Here is a 21,066-nt window from a genome sequence, read left to right on the forward strand (position 1 = left end):
TATTAAAATGTAAAAAGTAATTTTTTTTATCATTAGCGCATATTGTTTAAACATGGACAGTTATAGACCCTATATATAGAATGTAACTTGTAAAACCAAAATTAAAATAGAATTAAGATATAATCAGTGAATGATTAGCCTGAGTGAGCCTGAGCTGGAAGGATCTACGTCAGATGAAAGGGATGGAAAGAGAAGTGGGAGTTGATACACAGATCACAGAAATAATAAAATTTGTAAAAAACAGTAAAATTATCTAAGATACAAATATTTTTAAAATGTAAAAAAACAAAACAGCTGAAAGAGATCTGATTCATATATCAATTTTTACGTCTCCTCATCTCACATAAATCCTTCCAGCTCAAGCTGACTCCTGTCTAATCCTTTGCTGCGAGGACTATTGTTGTTTATTATATGCAAAATACAATTATTTCTAGTGAAATATATTTATGTAAGTATTTTTTAAATATATGATTTGTAAATATCTATATATTCTACAGTTATATACAAGTGTGATAATAATGTAATCCAAAAATTAAATATTGTTGATTGAATATAAGCATGTATGTAATCTCACTTGTATTCATGACACCAAATATAAACGTTTTATTGTAAGTCTCATTTTTCTGTAATATTAAAATTGTGCTTTATGCAGAATCACCTTCATATTTTGCTGGTTCCTGTGTAAAATATGATTGTAGGGCTTTTTCAACACGCTGAAGACTGAGCATTAATTAAGCACGAGTTGGCCTACTCTCGAAGTCCTACTAAGAGCGATGGGGTTCTTAGTAGGACGAATGCAAAAGTCGCACACTCATGAAGTCGGTTCTGGTTTTGATAAATATCTGGCATGAAGCTATATATCTATTTATATTTTATGTAATTTCATCATAATTTGTGGTTTATTATTTTAAATCAAAATTTAAAAAATACCATGTATTATCTCTATATTTTATTACGGTAATAAATTTTTTTAAAAATAAATTAACTATCAATAATTTAGATGAACAAGATAACGTGAATTTTAAACAGTTATTTAATAATGTAATCTTAAAAATTTTTGTTAAATGTATAAAGTGATTGGACATAAATGTAGATGGATATTTGTATTTAAATAAATTTTACATTTTTAAATTAAAATATTTCATGAATAATTGTGAGAAATATTAATTATTGCATTAAGGTAAGGTGTGGAATTAATGCTTCTGTCAAACTTTCCCACGCCTTTTTTTCACTGTTTGCGATCGAATTGGTTTTTTTTTTTTATTTTCTATTACATTCCTTATATTTATGTAATAATTATAAAACATTCCGATTTTTGAGACATAAAATTTGGCAATCTTAACGTTTTCCGTTGTATGAAAAAGACATTTCCATTAGATTTTACACGTGAAACGACGATGGCATTATTTATGGGAAAAAACCAATATGTTTCGATACAAAAACGCAAATCAATCGGAGTTTCGAGATAACATTAAAGTTAAAGTATACAAACAATCAACCAAAGAAGAACATGAAGTGATGCAAAACTTTCAAAATTTGTATAAAAAAGACAAAAGCTGTGGAATACGACAATCCTTTGATTAAGAATAATCTTTTATAAACTTAAACATAATTTTTCTTGGAACTTTTGTACAGAATAAGAATCTATTTATTAAGCGTTTTAAAGAAAGATTTACATTTTTATATATTAAGAATCCGTTGTGCAAGTTTTAATCTCGAACTTAAACGCAATTTTATCTAGAACAGTTACGAGCAACTCGTGGTCTGCGGGGTCCTAACATGTTGCTTAGGAACTTTGGAAACGTAATTTTATTTTTCTGTTTTTGGGCTTCAGCCATTTGCAACCCTGATTAAAATGATATTCTTGACAAACGAAACTTGACCAGTGAAGAGATGAGAAAAAATGAACAATTATTGGGTTGCAATACCGGGTTGCAACTTTTTTGATCTCGATGCACAATGCTCTTGATTTTAGTAGTGTTTTGCCCCCTATACATCATGCTTTTCCTGTTAACAAGAGAGTCATGCCGGTCATCTATCTAACTCTGTTCTGGAGAAAATTTTTGAATTGCAATAATGCATATATTTAATCGAGGCCTCCGGCTTCTAAGATTTCCATTTCTAAACTCGACTTGCATCTGTCTATCTCAATTCTTAAGGAGGTTAAGGAAGGACAGACAAATAAACAGAGAGGCTTGTGGACGCCAGTGGACATTTATAGTTCTACAATTTTAAAATTGCAGCCCTATTATACATTATTAAGTTTGCATATTATTAGCACATATTATTTTAGGTTGTATTGTACCTATTTACTGTACCGGTACTTAATACCTTAGGCGCATATTGCACTTAATACGCTGAAAGTTATGGAGTATGTTGGAACTTGATAAGCTTAAAGTCTGAAACTCTGTAAGAAAAAAATATATTCGGCCCGCCGGAAGTCTACGAAGTTCCTTTTTGGCCCGCACCTAAAATTGTTGCTCATCATTGCTGTAAAGTATGCAGAAAACCGACTAAAACGCTTCAGTCTTCTTCGTATAAACAAAGCAAAATGAAGCGTTTTATTCGTGAGCAGTAACAGAACTACTATTAAGGCCCACGACATATGTAGATCTAGACCAGGCCCTGGGCACTGTTTCTGAGAAACAGTATATGAGAACTTTTAAATTATGTAAGAAAAATATTAATATTTTTTGTTTTTGTTCTAACTAGGAATGATTAATTTTAATTAAACGTATGCTACTTATTTTAGGTAGCTTTTACACTATCTTTTTCGATTACACTTATCAACTATTCAAAATAGTAAGTGTAACTTTTCAGTTTTGAAAACAACTCGATCTGATTGTAATTAGTCAATAATATGACGAGAAGGAATATACTGGCTAATGGCGTCACTTATACGAGATATACTGTATTTAACAAAAAATAAAAATAAAAAAAATAATAATAAGTTTGAAATTTTAATTTGATGGATGTAGGACCTACACTTACATTATTTATCCATTAATCCAATTATGTAACCAAAATACTGGCTGAACCTTATGCGATTGTTATGATCATTTTTGTAATTCCTTTGTGATTTTCCTTTCATATTTTTGCAGTTTTTTTATATTTTTGTTACTTTTTTTGTTATAACTAATAATTTTTCTTTCGTTCATAAATCTTTTTGTAGATTTCTTTGAAAATGTTTTTCTCTTTTTTGTTTGATTTGCTTACAACAAAAGAAATTTTTAATACAATATTTTGTAATATATTATTTCCTTCTTTACTATACTGTTTCCTTTTTCTGCATAAATTGCATCGCGAGTAAGAATTCTAATCTCAAAAGGCCTCTTTCACCTGTTAGCTCTCTTTTCGCAGCCTAAAAGCCTTAAATAAAATCTCAATTTTAAACTTTGGTAATGTGTTTCTTAAACAAATATTTTTTCCGGGAAAGTTACGAAACTCGTTGCTGGATTTTTATTATCACCATACACTTATACACTCTCTTTCACAATAAACACAACAAGCATTCAATATTATTTTTACAAATAAATGAAATAATACAATATAAAAATTTCATATAAAAATTTTTTACCAGAAAATTCAAAAAACAATTTTTCGTCGAAGTTCATTATCAAATTTCTTATAATATTCGGCAGTTTTGTATATTATACGATATTTTTTCTTTTCATTAATAAACATATAATTTATATCTGTGAATTACAAAAAAACCTAATTATAATTAATTATTTTTATATTTAACCAATGGATAGTGTTTTTAATATATAGACAACTGTAACCATCTTTTTTTGTTAGCTTCAATTGCAACTTCAATAATATTATTCCCATGAAAAAAATCAGTTGCAACAATATTGGCACAGTGCCACCATCTCTCACGAAACCATTCTGTGACTTTTAAATTCACCGCCTGTGCCATAACACGTAAACCTTTATATCTATCGAAAAAAATTCCAGCCATTTTAGGTGTCATTTGTGCCATTGAGGATTGTAAATTCTTTCTGATTCTTTTACAAACAGTTCTGTTAAAATATTCTTCAAGATCGTGAATAGTGTCTGCATCTGCCCATTGATGGCTTACTTTTTTGAAGAGATATTCACTACTAAATCCAAATTCTGCAGAATAACTAGTATAACCTACATAAAGTCTTCGATTATTTTCCCATAACGTATTTAAAGAGACTTTATAACCATAACTGGAAGGTATCATTATAGAGCTGAGCTCATTTTCCAAATACTGAATTAATTTTAAATGTATTCTGTCCGAGTTAAGCCCATTAAAACCATTTTCAAATCGATGAAAATCTAAAATTACAATTTCTTGGGTGGAATTTAAGAAGAGTTTTACATCTTCGATTACTTTCGCTAGAGGAATATCTGATACAAAAACACTATGAGTTATGAAGAATGTATCATTTTGATATGCAACACGAATATCTAAATATCTGTTACCATATACCAATTGATTCCATATTGTTTCATCTTGAGTCACAATGTATCTGTTCATTATGTAATCCTTTCTAGGATCATAATTTTGATAACTTCCAGAATTATGAGTTCCTGGAAGCATCAATTCATCTAAACTATAGTTGCCTATCTGATCACGTAGATTAATCATCCAGTGAGGATGTGCCCTATAACAAGATGACACAATGATATCCCCTGAGGAAATGAGAGCTATCCAATAGTGAAGACATTCATCAGTTAAATTATCGGGTTTAAAATTTATTTTTGGGAAACCGAATTCCGTTTTGTGGTAACCTGTAGGATCGTTCGTCACATTAATTTTTACTAGACAATCTTCTTTAGAATCAAAAGGATCGTGATCATAAAGACAAACCCATGCTTCTTCGTATGTATTATTATGAATCCAATTCATTTCCACTTGTCTTTGTATTACTTTTCCATTTTCTTCTTTCCATGCGAGTGAAGATACAGTGAGAAAAACACTGGTATCACCATTTCCTTCAAAAAATAAAATTGTTAGTTAAATTATTAAATTAAATTGAATATAATTTAAAACTGTTAAGTATAACGGACAGAATTTTATTAAAATTTGTCATAAATTAATGAAATATAGAAATTCGAATTAAAAAAAATAGTTGAGAAATATCATATTGTAACGTTTGTTTCAGAAAGAAAAGGTAAATTGGGAAACCTTTGAACTGAATTATTGTTATCCCGATTACAGTTTACTTAAACTATAATCGGGAGCCATTGAGATGACAAATAGCTTCAAGACAATAAATTTGAAAACAAAAGTATGAAAAAATAAGTAAAATGCTTAACTTCGAAAAAGCTTTATAAATTATATATGCTATGTGTTTGAAAAATTGTTATAGAACTAGTAAGACTATATAATGATAATGATAATAAAACATTAAAATCAATTAATTAATTTGTAATTATTAAAATGAAAAGGTACAATGCTTAATAAAAACAATCAAAAAGTTTTGAATGATAAATTTTCACTTAGATTAAGTAAAAATTGAGGAATAAAATATACTCTATTATATATTCTATATATTAAATGGATAATTTATCAATTTTATTTGAAAGTAAATTAATTTCATTTGAAAATAATTATAAAGTGATTAATTGGTATGGCTTATATTTCATGCTTTTCGTTAATTAAAAACCCAAGTCGCTGTACCTATTTTCTGTACCAATTAATGGATGCTGAAAAATCCTTGGCGTTATGATGCTAAACAAAAATTTTTTCGATTTATTGTCATGTTGTAGATAAACTGAACGGAAAAGTTCAGCGAAATTCATTTTTATAATGAATCTATTATTTTTAAAAAGTTAACAGTTAGACATAAGAATTCAGCAATTATGTGTACGGTTTATATCTATCATATGAAAAACAAATTTTAAGGAATTACAATCAGAGGTTCGTTTTCTTGGAGTGTAATATTCTTTAAACTTTTTCTTAATTATATTTAAATAAATACTCACTAATATAAATTTAAATGTATAGAAATTAATTAAAATGATAATATTATTGATATAAAATAAATGTAATCATATTATATATAAATTTTTAAAATATATTTAAAACTAATCTAATTGTACGTACTATAATATATAACTAATACAGATAGTGTTACAATTTTATTATGTTTTTAGTTAGCTTAATTAAATAAGTTGTTTTTAAAATAAATTACCTTATTGTTGTAAAATTTATTTTTAAAGTTCGTTGATATATAATTATTTACATTGAGGTGAGATGAGTTTATAATATTAAAAAAAAGTGTATATAATCAGAGTTTCATTTTATAAATTTAATATCTTTAATTAGAGTTTATCAGTTAAATAAATATTATTTCAAAGAAATTGTGGTTTAGTATAAACCATATAGTAATTCAAAGTTTAATGAGTTGGCTTGATCACACAGTATAAATTTAATTTGAAAAAAGACCATTTTGTAATAATACTGTATTATTATTATCATTGCTACTGTACAATTTTAAATTCTTGTAATATATCTTTTACTGTCATTTCATTATAGTAACTAAATTTTGTAAATTTTAAAAACATAAGTTTCAATTCAATTACAACATAAATTTTAAAAATTATATTTTTATAGATTTCGCATTAACAATTTGATAAAATGGATGAAATAATTGAATATAATGGTAATATAATATCAAAAATAGGAAGACAAGACAACATTTGGTATATCAATGAACATTCTATATGGTCAGTAAAAATATTTATGTATGAAATCTTTTCGTAATTTTCTTATTAAATATATAATAATACTAATCCTAACTTTTATTTATATAAAATTACAGAATGTGATTCTACTAGATTTTGAAGCATTTCAAGTAAAAGATCATGAAATTATTTATCGACAGTAGGCCATAAAAGCAGTACACAGTCCTGTAGAAACTATAATAGACATTTATATAGATTCTGTTAAAAAGTATCAATTATGAGCGAAAGATCAATGGCAAGTCGATTTTACTACCAAAAAAAAAAAAAAAAAAAATTGTGGATTAAATTTTATACTTGAAATACATCGGATATAACTGGTTGGATTGAACATAGTAATTTACAAAAGTTATTAAATTATTTCACAACGTATAACGAATTATTTTTATCTAAAAGGTGGACGGATAGAAAAAAAAATCTGTTTAAAAACTGGAACTACAATTATTTAGACATCGAACTTCTTCGGTGTCAAAGATCAGATAATATTTAAGAAATTATTATTGCCACAAATATTTTAAAAAGCATTGTTCTCTTTGCGATATTTAATAAATAAGTAACAAATATAATTTAAATAATTATTATAATGAACTATTTCCCAATTTTGCTTTGTCTTATTGTTATAATATTATTTTAAGTTGTTGTGTTTTAATTTACTTGGATATTAGAACAAATTGTAAAAATTATTATTGCAAATTAATTTAATAATTAGAAAGAATATATTAACCTTTGCCTTATTGTTACAAGATGTTTTATGAAAACTAAATAAATGGATTGAATTGAGAAGTTTTCTAAATATTAAAATTATTTATAAATTTTAATTTTCCTGAGAAATTTTTGATCTGAAAATAATTTATAACCTGAAAAATTAATTTTAAAATTAAACACAACAAATTATTTGTAATCTTAATTTAATCGACATCTGAAATTAATTTTTTGATCAAGGTTTCTCTCGAAAAATTAATTTAGTTAAAATTTGTGATCAGTATGGCCCAAACTACTACTAATATTATGGATATACATATATATAATTACTTGTGATTATTCATTTCTATGAAACTTATTCCATTCTCTTGATTGTGACGTCCTCACATGTATTTTTAAATGTAAATGTTTATAAGTTGGCTTTTCTTACAGATATAAATTTTATCTAAGAGGCTCATGGTAATTATCATTTTCTTCTGCAATTCTTTATCTAATTCAATAAGAAATTTGTAATTCATTGTTTGCAAATATAAATTTAGGCTACTTTTATTTTTATTTATAGAAGCAATATTAAAGAAATATTCAAAATAATAAAGTCAGATACTGTTAAACACGAGATTTTATTTTCAAATAGTATCAATAACTTCTTGCAACGAATACGACAAAAGTTTCATGAAACTTGAAAAAGTATGCATCATTCATTTCGAATTCAAAATGACCACGGCCATACATGCCAATAGGCGGAGTTCTAGATTTGGTCGCTAGATGGTGTTTCAAATATGCTTCACTTCCTATTTAGTATCTTCTGTAATTGATGTTTTGTCACGTTCTGCCGTGAGTGATCTCTGAATAAGTACTTGCAGTATGTGGAAAGTCATTATTCTAACTTTTAAGTATTTTTATAACCTACTTTACAGTTCTATATACTGTTAAAGAATCTGTAGAAGTTACTGTTAATTAAGTACAATAAACACACCAGTTATAACACGCTGCTTGATATAAAATTTACTTATTAGAACATTGCGTGACTAGTACGACAAATATTTCGATAGAACTGAAGCTGAGATGGAAAGAAAGAGGCGATTCTTGTACTTGCCGGCCATAGGTGATCCTTGCACCTGACGAACCATGGACAGGTAAACCTTGCACTCTCCACTACGGAGAGGCAAGCCTTGCATTGTCCAGGCACGAGAAAGGCGATCACTTACCATGCAGAGGATATCCAACAACAAAGCAATGGGCATTGCTTTCTTCAAAGCAATGTCTATTGCTTTGTTCTTGTGTTTTTGTTTGCTTTTCGCCCATTTTCCTTTAGGTGCACATTGTTTTTAAAATTTTAGCATCCTAAACTACGTTATGCGCGCTAAATAACATCAGGGAGCATAGACATTGTATTTTGCCCCTATTGCACCTCGAAAACGAAGTCATGGACCCTCTATTTATATTACATTTTTGGATTCCTCATAGCAATTAATAGAAAATGGCAATCAAATTTTGAGAACGAACGCAATTCTGTAAGTAGTAGAACATAGAAGAGGCTTCGCTCCACCTCAAACATTCGATTTAAATAAATTGCTGAAATTAAAAACGTAAGTAGGCCTACATACATTACCTCATAATTTTATTAGTAAATTAAAAGAGTGTTAAAATACTTGGTAAGGCAAAAAAATAGCTTAAATATAGACGTGTTGATCTATGGATCTCTAGTGTACTTTTTGATAACAGTAGGCTACCTATACTAAAATACGGTCATACCACATGTACAAAATATGAATTAACCTTTTAGGAGATACAAAAAAATTATTAATTATTCATAACTGTAATTAAAAATTCCAGCAACGACTTAATATACTGCGTAATATTTCCAGCCGAATTTTAAATTTGTGCGGGGCTATCTGTCATGAGATTGTTTTAAAAACTTTTCCACAGGACCACAAAGGTGACAGAAATATGCAAATCATTAAAAGAACAAAGATATGCAACAGACACCTGTTTATTCAGTAATGAATATGGCCCTCATGGACAGCTACACAGGCTGCTATAAGGCAAGGCATACTATCAATGAGACAATTAATGGTTGCCTGAGACCCTTTCCAAGCTATGTCCAATGTGATTTACATGTCTACAATTTGTGGCGGTGGTCCCTTGTGCACCTTACATCAGACAAGGTCCCCCAGGTGTTTGATGGGAGAGAGATCTGGCAAAGCTGCCAGCCAGAAAAGGATGTTTCCATTCAGGCTGGTGAGAGTTTGTCATGAAACGCATAGTCATGCATTGTCTTGTGAAACACTGGCTTGCACCAGTGACCGAACCACAGGCCCCACAATTTGTGTGATGTATTGGTCCACTGTCAGAGTACCAGAAATGTGCACCAGAGCTGTCCGCCAATAGAATACGATGCCCGATGTGATGCTTGGTGAAAAGGGCTGCACATAGTGTTCCCTAGGATACTGCCACACCCATCTATGGCTTATATTCCTTCATAAACAGAAGCAGGATTCATGCGTAAACAATAACCGATGCCGTTCAGTGATCCAGTTGTGGAGCCCTGTGTGGGGCGATTAATGGCATTCCGTTGCTGGTTGTCATTCACGCAGCCCGACTTCATGCAACCAGTTGTAAATGGTTTGTCACTTGTGGCGAACTGGTCCGTTCGGCGAATCTGCCGGTCTGTGTGCTCTGTCGTGCGACGGTGCAATTTTTTTTTTTTTTTTTTTTTTTTGCTTTAGCATATTCGCAGACGATCTTGCGTCCATCGTGTCACACATTGCTTGATAGTACTCAAGTTATGCCCAACACACGTGGCAACTGCCCGCAGTGACAAACTGAGGTCGCGCAGCTCCAGGATTCTGTCTCGTTCCCCAGCCGTTAACTGGTAGTATTCAGCTCGCTGTTGTCTCCGAGGCATTTTTTAAGTTCTGGCTGCGGCGAACCGTCGCTGATAGCATTTACGGCCCGTGCCAAGCTGCTCATCTTTATAGCCCGAAACTGGGTACCACACAATTCGGTGTACAGAAACTTAATCATTTGCAAATCTCTGTCATGTCTACTGGTCCTGGAATTTTCAGGTGGTTACATGCATTACTTTGTGGTGTTGCAATTTTGCTTTTGAGGAGTGTAGGTCATTATAAAATAGCAAAAGCTTAATTTTGAGGGTAGAGATGAGTTTTATTTTAAAAAATAGTAAATGCTAATAACGAGTAAAAGCTTTATTAAGTTCGTCCCCACTAGAGATACGACACATGTGCATGCTCTATTTGCCTACGCCCTTGACTTTTAACTTCCATAATTTAATAATATTAACCTCCTAATACACAAACCTCCCTGGCAAATGTTTAGTTTTTGACAAAAGACAGGAGTTAGTTTTAAAGTGTGTAAGCAAAATTTTAGTCTCACAAACACACTAACATCTATATATACAGCAAAAAAGCAATAAAACGTCAACTATTTTTTTTTGAATTTTTTGACGTTTCAAAGTTCTCTGAGTTAAAAAATGTAAAATTCTTGGGGAGTCATTTTTTGCCATACATTTATTCTGTTAAACATGCCGGCTGTTAACAAAAGCATGCTGTTAACAGCCGGGAAAGTAAAAATGAATAAAAACGTTTGAAACATTTAATAAAGCAATTGTTAGCATATTCTGGTTACTTAAAAGTAATATTTGCTTTTATATCTCATGGTATTTTTTTTTTTTTTTTTTTTTTTGCATTTGTGACGTTGTTTTTCCGGAACAACGATATAAGCATGCCATCCAATTCTTGTGTATCTGTTATGGTTCCCTCCAACAAAAATCGAGGCTTACCTTTTCATGATATGTTAAATAATGAGTGCCTTCCTGAGTTGTTGCATGAACTATACAAAATATTAATTTTCCAAAAAACTAAGCAGGTACTTAAAAATATGAAGTCGACACTGAGGGTAATACCGTATTTTACGGACTATAAGACGCACCTTAATTTTTAAGCAATTTTTTTAAAAAATACCTATAAGACGCTACGGACTATAAGACGCACCTGAATTTTGGAGGCAATTTTTCGAAGAAAAAAGTGCGTCTTATAGTCCGTAAAATACGGTAACAGTGTAATAAGTATATAGGTTTTCTTTGCTGTTTCCTTCCTTAAGAAGTAATGAGTGCAAATAAATGGCGATCCATGTAATGTACAGTATTTGAATTTAAGCAACACAACCTGCAAATGTTTCAAAATAAGTTTTCCTTTATCAGCTTTGAGTAACTCCTATCACTATTGCTATTGAAATAAATCAGGAGGTCATGTGATACGTTTCATATGGTTGCAACTCGATGTAACTGGTGTATTTATTGAACGTGGTTACAGTAACTTCTACGGGTTCATTAACGGCACTCTGTAGAGTAAATTGAAGATTAAACTACTTAAAAATTAAAATAACAGCTTTCTAACATGTTGTAAGTACAGTACTTGTCCAGGTACACTACAATATGTGGAAAAATAGCAACGATAGAAGACACCAAAAGTGAAGCATACCTGGAACACCTAGCAACCAAATCTAGACTGTTCGTTTTTCCTCCTATTGATCAAAGATAACAATATTTTTTTCATTTTATTAAATCAATAATAACTACATATAATTCAAAAAAAAAACAACTTGAAACTTGATTTATTGGCATATATATGGCGTAAAAAATAAAAAGCTACTTCAGATATATATATATATATCTGAAATAGCTTTTTACTTTTTATGCCATAGGCACCAAATTTCGTAGCTAATGCAAGTACTTCTACCTTGAGAGTATCAAGAATGTCTTTGTTTTTTTTTCAATTCATCATGAATTCGGCCGGGAGAAGTAATGGGGTAGTGAGGGATGAAGGTCGACTTATCCAGATTAGCTTATCCACGAGAAACTTTCTGAATCAATCGAAAACTCGAATCAGGAATCCCAGAATGGCAAAGTTGATGCCTTTACCACCTCACTATCCGGCCACCCAGTATCCGGTATTAAAGTTTTTAAAATACAGGACGATGAAATAAATTTTTATTAAAGCAATATATTAAGTAATTTAATTCTATGCATTTTCAATTTAGCAAAGACCATAAATATATTGCTAATTATTTTATTAAACTTTTAATATAATGCCAAATATATATAAACAACTTATTAACCTTTGTCGCCAATATTTCATTTCTTCAATTATCTGCACAGTTTTTTATTTTTCTAGTATATCAATGCAATAAAATATGTTCCAAAATTTTCTATGTTTGACTAAACTGTTTTACAGTCTATTTAATAATTTATAATATACTTTGATATATTCTCTGTCAATGAACAATGTTAACTTAAATAAAAATGAAATTACAAACAGTATATAATTCGTAATATATATGTTACAGTCAAAACCCGTTTTTAGTTAGAACCCGTTTTAACTAGTTGAAACTAGTTTTTACTGGATGTCTTTGTTAAAACCCGTTTTGTCTAGTTAAAACTAATTTTAACACAAATTCATTTTTGACTAGCAGTAAATTCTAGTTTTAACTAGATAAAACGGGTTTTGTCTAGTTAATTTACTACTGTACATGTTTTGATTTTAGATAAAACTAGTTTTAACTTTTAACATTAGTTAAAACTAATTTTAGCTACATAAATATGTTTGGGGGAAATAAATAAAGTTAGGCATCTTCCTCCGAGTCACTATACATAACATTTTGCTTATGAAGGAAATTATAGCGATAATTTAGGTTTTGGAGGCCTCTAACGAAAATATCATATTCTTGAGCATGTTTTTCAAATAAAACTTCGGAGTATATGAAAAAGAATTGTGTATTGTGTTTGCAATGACGACTTTTTTACTGTATGGCATTTTAGGCATCTCACCCCAAGTATCCAGGTGAGATGCTAAATGACATTAGGGTAAGATAACAAATATAATTGCATAAAATTAATTTTCGAATATCTTAACCAAATTTAATTTATTGCATATGTAGTACAAAGTACTGTACTTCATAGTAAGTATAACAGTGCAGTATAAGTATTGTTAAGTTTCTGCCCGTTCTAACGTGCTCTATAGCTAGCTGAAAGCTTTTTTCAGTCCAAAAACCTTTTTGAAAAGTCTTATATAATTTCTACGCATATCCTGCAATAAAACAAAAAAAACAAATATTTATTAAAATTAGGCATATTAGAATTCAATTAACAAAAAATAGGCATGTTACCCCAAGAAAAATGTGGCATCTTTTCCATTTGTCAGAGTAAGATGCCTAGTGGAGTCACGTGTTGTAGCATGTGTGATCGGGATCGGCAGTAGCTCACAATGGAAACTTTAGAAGCTTAACTACATCACACACTAATTGTTTTTCGCAATTTTTAATAAATTCTATTTTAACTTTTAGTTTTAAAATGATTCTAGAAACATTTCACAACAAAAAGTTCGTTCTTGTCTTGCTTTTATTCTTCTCAAAAAATGAAGGTAACGGTAGCGAACTACAGCTCTCCGCACTCAATATTGGCCCAACGCTTCATCATACAAACACATGCCAATATCTGACGGCACCGTTTGAAAATATCAAAAAGTAGGCATCTTCCATCTTACCCCGAATCACTCTATATGTTGCAGTCAAAACCAATTTTTAGTTAGAACGCATTTTAACTAGTTGAAACTAGTTTATACTGGATGTCTTTGTTAAAACCCGTTTTGTTTAGTTAAAACTAGTTTTAACTCAAATTCATTTTTGACTAGCAGTAAATTCTAGTTTTACCTAGACAAAACGGGTTTTAACAAAGACATCCAGTATAAACTAGTTTAAACCAGTTAAAACGCGTTCTAACTAAAAACGGGTTTTGACTGTAACATATATATAAATTATATAAACTATTTCTAAATTTCGTGCCAGTAATAGTATAAAAACAATTGGAGGGTAAAAAGCGACTTGAGATATAGGCCTGTAAGGAACTGAGTCCGAGCGTTATTTTTATTTTATTATTATTTTTCGTTTTATTATATTTTGTTTGGGGCTTATGTTTAGTTAGAACGAAGGTTCCCCACCACTCTCTTATTAGTAACCAAAAAAGAAGATAATAAACCAACTCACGAAAGAACGAGCGCCGTAGGAAAAATCGCGCGCACTTGCGCACAGCTTCCAATTGTCAATGGATATTATATGTAAAATATGGCGTCTATTTTTTGTCTATTCTTGATGTAAATTGTCTTCAAAAAAGATTTTTTAAAATTTTTATGTAATTACAATACTTATATTTTCAGGATTTTGTTCCGAGTACTTCGTAAGTAAAAGTTTGTAAACAATGCGTTTATAATAAGCGAAATTTCGAAACCTAATATCATTTAACAAATAATATCTCTCTAAATTCACAGAAATAAATTCTTTACGAAGGTCTAAGAAACAAATAATTAATCTAAGCCGTTTTTTACTTTATTGACTTTATACTAAGGCGTATAACAAAATCTTCCGGTACTGTACTTTTGAACTCCAAATTGTTATGTTTATTTCCTTTTTTTTATATATTATTTTAATTTTTCAGTCAGTTATTTTGTTATTATTAATAACTTCATTATGCTTTGGTTTCCCTCACATGAAAACCTGGCTACGCCACTGATCGTATGAAGACCATACACTAGAGTTACCAAACGTCTTCTATTTGGGATGACAATCCTCTATTAAATTATATTGTCTTCCCATCCTCCTTTTCAGTATGGCAACTCACGTTGTATGGTAAAGTTGGGATTTCTATTATACAAACGTGACTGAATTTTATGATATTATTGAGCCTTTCACAAAGTTTACTCTCTTAAAGAATATTTGAAAAATTTTGGTTGCTATATATTTTATATGAAAAGGTTGATAATCGTTGATGTGATAATTATACAATTTGTAGAACTGCATATTTTTATATAATATACGACAGTTTTTAATAAGTTTTTAAGTAAAAATACCACATGATTTTTTTCTGAAATAAATTATTGCTATTTTCTTATCTCATGTGAAAAATAGTAAAACGTGCTGAACAAGTATTAATTGAGTGATTGACCAATTAATGTGAGCCTTAGCACATTACAGTTTATATAGCTAATATTTATTATGCGACCACATTTCTGAATAATTTTGCTCACAAATAATTCTTCAAACAGAAGCTTTGAGATTTTATTTAGAACAATCTTTTCGTAATTATTCCATAGATTACTGATATTTTTAACGTGCTGAAATCGAATTTCATACGATGCTCGCTGAATGCCATATAAATCTATGCAGCACTTTCCAGAAAATACCTTTCTCTCTTGTGCTGTTCAATAACAAATTGAAGATAAATGTTTCATCAACTCATAACGAATGGTAAAAATTTGTGGTCATTGCAGATAAAATAATCATCCATAGAATGATAAATACCATCTTTCTGTGCAAATAATTCAAGACTATTACTTTAGAGAGTCTCTTATAGTGATTACGAAAATGTTCTCTCATATGTGAAAATACTTTATTATTATTATTATTCAAAACAGAGCAATCAAATTTTTAATCTAAAACAGTTGAAACTCTGTGAAGTAATAATCAATTTTTTTAAGATCAGAAAAGTACCTTTTGATTACACCAAAACAGAAATTAAAGAAGTGTATCAGTGTGTGTGTCTGTATTCAGGAATTTTCTCACAATATGACATGTATTCAATATAGTGGCCTTCTGTAGTGTGATGTATGTGTTTCTATTCAATTGTAATGTGCCCAGGCTTTTGTGTAGTGTGTGTGGTATGACACCTGTAGAGGAGAGAACTACAGGTACAATAAGCACCCCATCCATCCTCCACAGATGCCTTATTTCCTGGGCGAGTTCTGTGTACTTGCTAATTTTTTCAGTGCATGCGTTTTGTATATTGTGAGTGTTTGGAATGGATATGTCTATAATGTATGTGATTTTATTGTGTTTGTCAATGAGTGTGATGTCTGGTCTGTTGTGGTAAATTGTTTTATCTGTGATTATGGCTCTGTCGTAGTACATTTTGTGCGTGTCGTTTTCCAATACTGTCTGTGGAATGTATTTGTAGTATGGTTCGTGGATGTCTGCTAATTTGTGTTTCTTTGCAAGCTCTTGGTGTATTATATTTGCTACTTGGTTATGTCTGTGTAAATAATCTGTCTGTGCCAAGAGCTTGCAACCAGAGGTGATGTGTTGTATAGTTTCTGGCATGATGTGACATTTTCTGCATGTGTCATTTGTGAGTGTTGCATCTTTGAGTATGTGTTTTCTGTAGTTTTTAGTATTTATGACCTGATCCTGTATGGCAATCATGAATCCTTCCGTCTCCCCAAAGAGGCATCCCCGAGCTAACCAGCTGTTTGACGCAGTTTTGTCAACAAAATCCTGGGCCAGATCGTAAGGATGCCTGCCATGGAGTGCCTTTCGAGCCCACGATTGCTTAATGGTGTCTATGCTTTTTATATGTTGTGTTGTGTCCATATGATGTGAGTGTAAGTTTAATGGTGTGTTATTCGAGTCTGCTAGAGTTACTGCTTTATGTAATTGTGATGTTTCTTGTTTTTTGTAGAAAAACTCTCGCAGTGACTGTATTTGTTTGTAGTGAAGGTTAACTATGTCAATCAGGCCACGTCCGCCATCTTTACGTGGAAGGGTTAATCTTTCTGTGGCGGATTTAGGATGATGTTGTTTATGCTTAGTAAGTGTTGTTCTTGTTTTCCTTTGGAGTTGCTCAAGATCTGTGTGAGTCCAATGTATAACTCCAAAAGAATATGTGAGTACTGGGATGACATATGTGTTTATTGCTTTAACTGTGTGTTTTGCATTTAATTGTGTTCTGAGAAATAGCATTTAACCTACTTTGGTATTCTTTAATTAATCTTTGCTTTATTTGTGTATGTTCTGTTAGTTTGGCCTGTTGGAATCCTAAATACTTGTAGAACTCGCCCTCTTCCATGGATTCAATAATGTCTCCATTTCCAAGTGCAAAATCTTCTTTCTTCAGGATTCCTTTTTCTATGTGAACTGTTTTGCATTTATCTAGGCCAAATTCCATTTGTATGTCCTTGGTGTATGAATGTGTGATTTGTAGGATTTGATGAAGTTGTTTTTGTGTGGATGCATAAAGTTTTATGTCATCCATGTACATGAGATGTGACAGTGTAAACTGTGTTGTTTTTTTGTGTCTAATATTGTAACCATATTGCGTGTTGTTTAACATGTTGGATAATGGGTTCAGGGCTAAGCAGAACCAGAGAGGACTCAAGGAATCTCCTTGAAAAATTCCTCGCCTAATAAAAATTTGGTTTGTTTGTATGGAAGTGTTACTAACCCTGAGATGTAGTGTTGTTCTCCAGTGCTGCATAGTGTTTTGAAAGAATGCAATGAGTGATGGATGTATTTTGTACATGTGTAGGATATGTAGCAGCCAACTGTGTGGAACACTGTCGAATGCTTTTCTGTAGTCTATATATGCCATGTGTATGTTTCTGTGTTGTCTGTGTGCTTGCCGTAGAATGACTGAATCTATGAGTAACTGTTCTTTGCATCCCCTGTGGTTTCTACGACAACCTTTTTGTTGTTCTGTTAGAATGTCGTGTTCTTCAACATGTTTGTATATTTTGTTTGCGATACAGGATGTCAATAATTTGTAGAGTGTTGGAAGACATGTAATTGGTCTGTATTGTGTGGGGTCTGTGGTATTGTTGTTTTTAGCTTTCATGTAGGTGATGCCCTGGGTAAGAAAATTTGGCATGTCTTGTGGATTGATGATGATGTGTGTTAGATGTTTAGCTAGTTCCTGGTGCAGTGATGTAAACTTTTTGTACCAGAAATTGTGAATGTTGTCTACACCAGGTGTCTTCCAGTTGTGTGTTCTGTTAACAGTGTATTGGAAATCATGTATGTTTATTTCAACACAGGGCATAGTTGGTATGTTGTGCAAGTTTCTGTTCTCCTCCTCGATCCAGCCTGCATCAGCATTGTGCGTGACAGCACTGGACCAAAGAGAAGACCAATATGTTGTGAGTTCTTCTTCTGTTGGTGTGCCACTGTGCTGTGTATCAGTGTTTGCTTTGTTATTAATTTGTCTGTAAAAGAGTTTTTCATTGTTTGTAAATAATTTATTTTGTTGTTTTCGTAGTGTACATGTTTTGTATCGTTTGAGTCTACGTGCTTTGGCAGCAAGTTTTTGTTTTAGTGTATCAATGTATTCTGTAATGCGTGTGTTGTGATGTTCGTGTTTTGTGTGTGTTTTTATTTTCTTGAAAATGTTTTTGAGCTGTTTCCTTAATTTGGGTGTTATGTTGTTTTTAGTGTATTGTGTTAGCCTGCCTAATTGCTGTCTAATGTCATTTATTTGTGTTTCTATTCTTCTCTGCCAGGCAGGCTTGTGATAGAATTGTGTTTTCTGTGTATTTGTCTGTGATTGTACTTTCAGTCCATGGTGTGTCACTACTGTGACTGCCCCAGCATAAACTAATGTATGAATGTCTGCGAGTGTAGAAATTGAATGAATGTAGTGTGGTAGTAAGTGAGTGTTTACATAATTTAGTGTTTTTCCTACTTCCTTTGACGTGTTGATTTTTGGTATTCGTGGTCGTTGTGTGGGATCTGTACCTGTATATTTAGTGAGTGTTTCCTGAAATATAAGTGAGAGCGTATTAACTAAATCCAAGTCTATGTTATCAGTGATGGATGAGGAAATGTCTGTAGTATCATTAGTGGTAATTGTTGTATGTGTGTTATTATCAATGCTTGTTGCTGGATTATCCTGACAGGTTACATGATCTTCATTAATGTTAGATGTTTCTGTCTGTTGATGTATTTGATCAGCAACCTGTTGTTTGATAAGTTCAAGTGTTGTTTGTGGAATAAGGTTGTTGTGTATAATTGTTCTTTTTTGATCAACAACCCTTTGTTCAGTGACAGTGAGATGAGGATACTGTTGTGTGAATCTATGGTGTAGTTGTTGTCTGTATGCTGTCATGTTTGTTTCGAGTTTTGTGATGGTGTAATAAGTACGGATGATAAACTCGTTCATTTCTACTGTCCATTTCATCCGTTGGCGTGGTTTTCCAGCCTTTGTGGTCTGTGGATGCATTGCCACAGAAACACCAAGGCTGGGTTGGTTCCTCACATCTGTTGAGGGCATTGCAGTAGCCATGCTTGGGCCGGTGCTGCTTTCGCCACCGGTAACCAAGGGAGACTGTGACCTATTTTTCGAACGTGAGCCTCTGCCTAACCCACTTATTATTATTATTATTATTATTATTATTATTATTATTCAAAACAGAGCAATCAAATTTTTAATCTAAAAACAGTTGAAACTCTGTGAAGTAATAACCAATTTTTTTAAGATCAGAAAAATACCTTTTGATTACAAATTTTATACAATAAGATGTAACAATTAACATTGGTTTTTTTTGTCTGATGACCAGAATTCAAGGTGGAAAAGCGTCATCCTGTCGCTCTCGAAGACAAGGAGATCGAATCCGGGCAAGAAATCCAACGATTTTTTAATAGGAAGTTTGTTCCAAGTATTTAGATTACAAACTTCATAGTCCGGCCACCCATTGAAGATCTAGCCAAACCCATAATGGGTTGAATATAGAATTCTCTTACTTGTTAGTGCTTACGTGGTGGAAAGAGTTAAGCAAATTGTTACACTAAAAGAGCGTCAAATTGCAATTCTGTTTATTTTCAAGATTAATTGAAAATTATAACAGAAATGACAAACAATTTCATTTCTGCTGTAATTCTTGATTAACCGTACGATGCAAAGACAAGCAAATAATAATATAGCCAACTAAGAAGGATTAGACAATACATACTTTTGTTTAACTGTCTATTGAGAGTATATATTATCTACAATGTCTTATAAAAAAATCACTTTTTAAATTTCCAAATTAATGTTAGAACCTTTTATATAAAATTTAAAAACTGTTATAAAAATAAAATAAAATTTAAATTAAATTTAAAAAATGAAATATCGAATCACATAACAAAAGTGTGGCACATTTTCTATTACTTGTACTGTACAAGTAATAGAAGCATGTTAGGAACAGTAGGTGCAATGTTAATCTAATCAATGTTCGTATCGTCGAAACGATACGAACATTGATTAGATTCATTCATTCAAGTAGCTATAATGTTATTTAAATTTTTATGTATATAAATAAAAAGATATTTTAAGGTTTGTGCATATAATATTTACATATAAGTATTCTTCTTTATGTAAAATATGCAACTAGTATACATAATATACTGTAAATAACTATAATGATATACAGGGTGTTCGAGAAAGACTTGAAAATTATTATATAATTTCATTTTAAAAAACGAAGTGGTGTATCGAAATGTTGTTTGCGATAAAAGAAAGATGAGTTAATCTTATTTTACCGCAAACCATATTTCGATAGACCGCTTCTTTTATTTTAAAATAAAATTTTATAATCATGCAGATCTTTTCGGACACTTCGTGTAATAATTACGTGTTTTTTTTAAATAAACAAAAATAATTACATGTAAAAGAATATGTAGAATTATAGAAAAATTAAATATCATACTGCTTTAAATTTCTAAAATTCTTATAAAAATTAAATTTCTGTTTCGAATATTTTTTTAGAATTTATATTTAAGATAAAAATTAATATTATTGTTTAGTTTTTATTTCAATAAACAATAACATAT

General features: G+C 30.9%; 1 protein-coding gene across 2 annotated transcripts in view; it reads right to left on the reverse strand.

The window, feature by feature from the left end:
* Window positions 1–3,445: 3,445 nt before the first annotated feature.
* The window catches only part of LOC136978213 (PI-PLC X domain-containing protein 3-like), a 28,348-nt gene continuing 10,727 nt past the window's right edge, over window positions 3,446–21,066 (reverse strand). For both annotated transcript variants that reach the window (XM_067273873.1, XM_067273872.1), the window contains exon 4: window positions 3,446–4,965. In XM_067273873.1, the coding sequence (XP_067129974.1) occupies window positions 3,761–4,965 (1,205 nt within the window). In that variant the 3' untranslated portion in view covers window positions 3,446–3,760. The remainder of the gene's footprint in view (window positions 4,966–21,066) is intronic.

The sequence above is a fragment of the Centruroides vittatus genome, unplaced genomic scaffold (genome assembly GCF_030686945.1).
Source record: "Centruroides vittatus isolate TY-2023 unplaced genomic scaffold, ASM3068694v2 contig_5, whole genome shotgun sequence".
In the NCBI taxonomy this organism is placed as follows: domain Eukaryota; kingdom Metazoa; phylum Arthropoda; class Arachnida; order Scorpiones; family Buthidae; genus Centruroides; species Centruroides vittatus.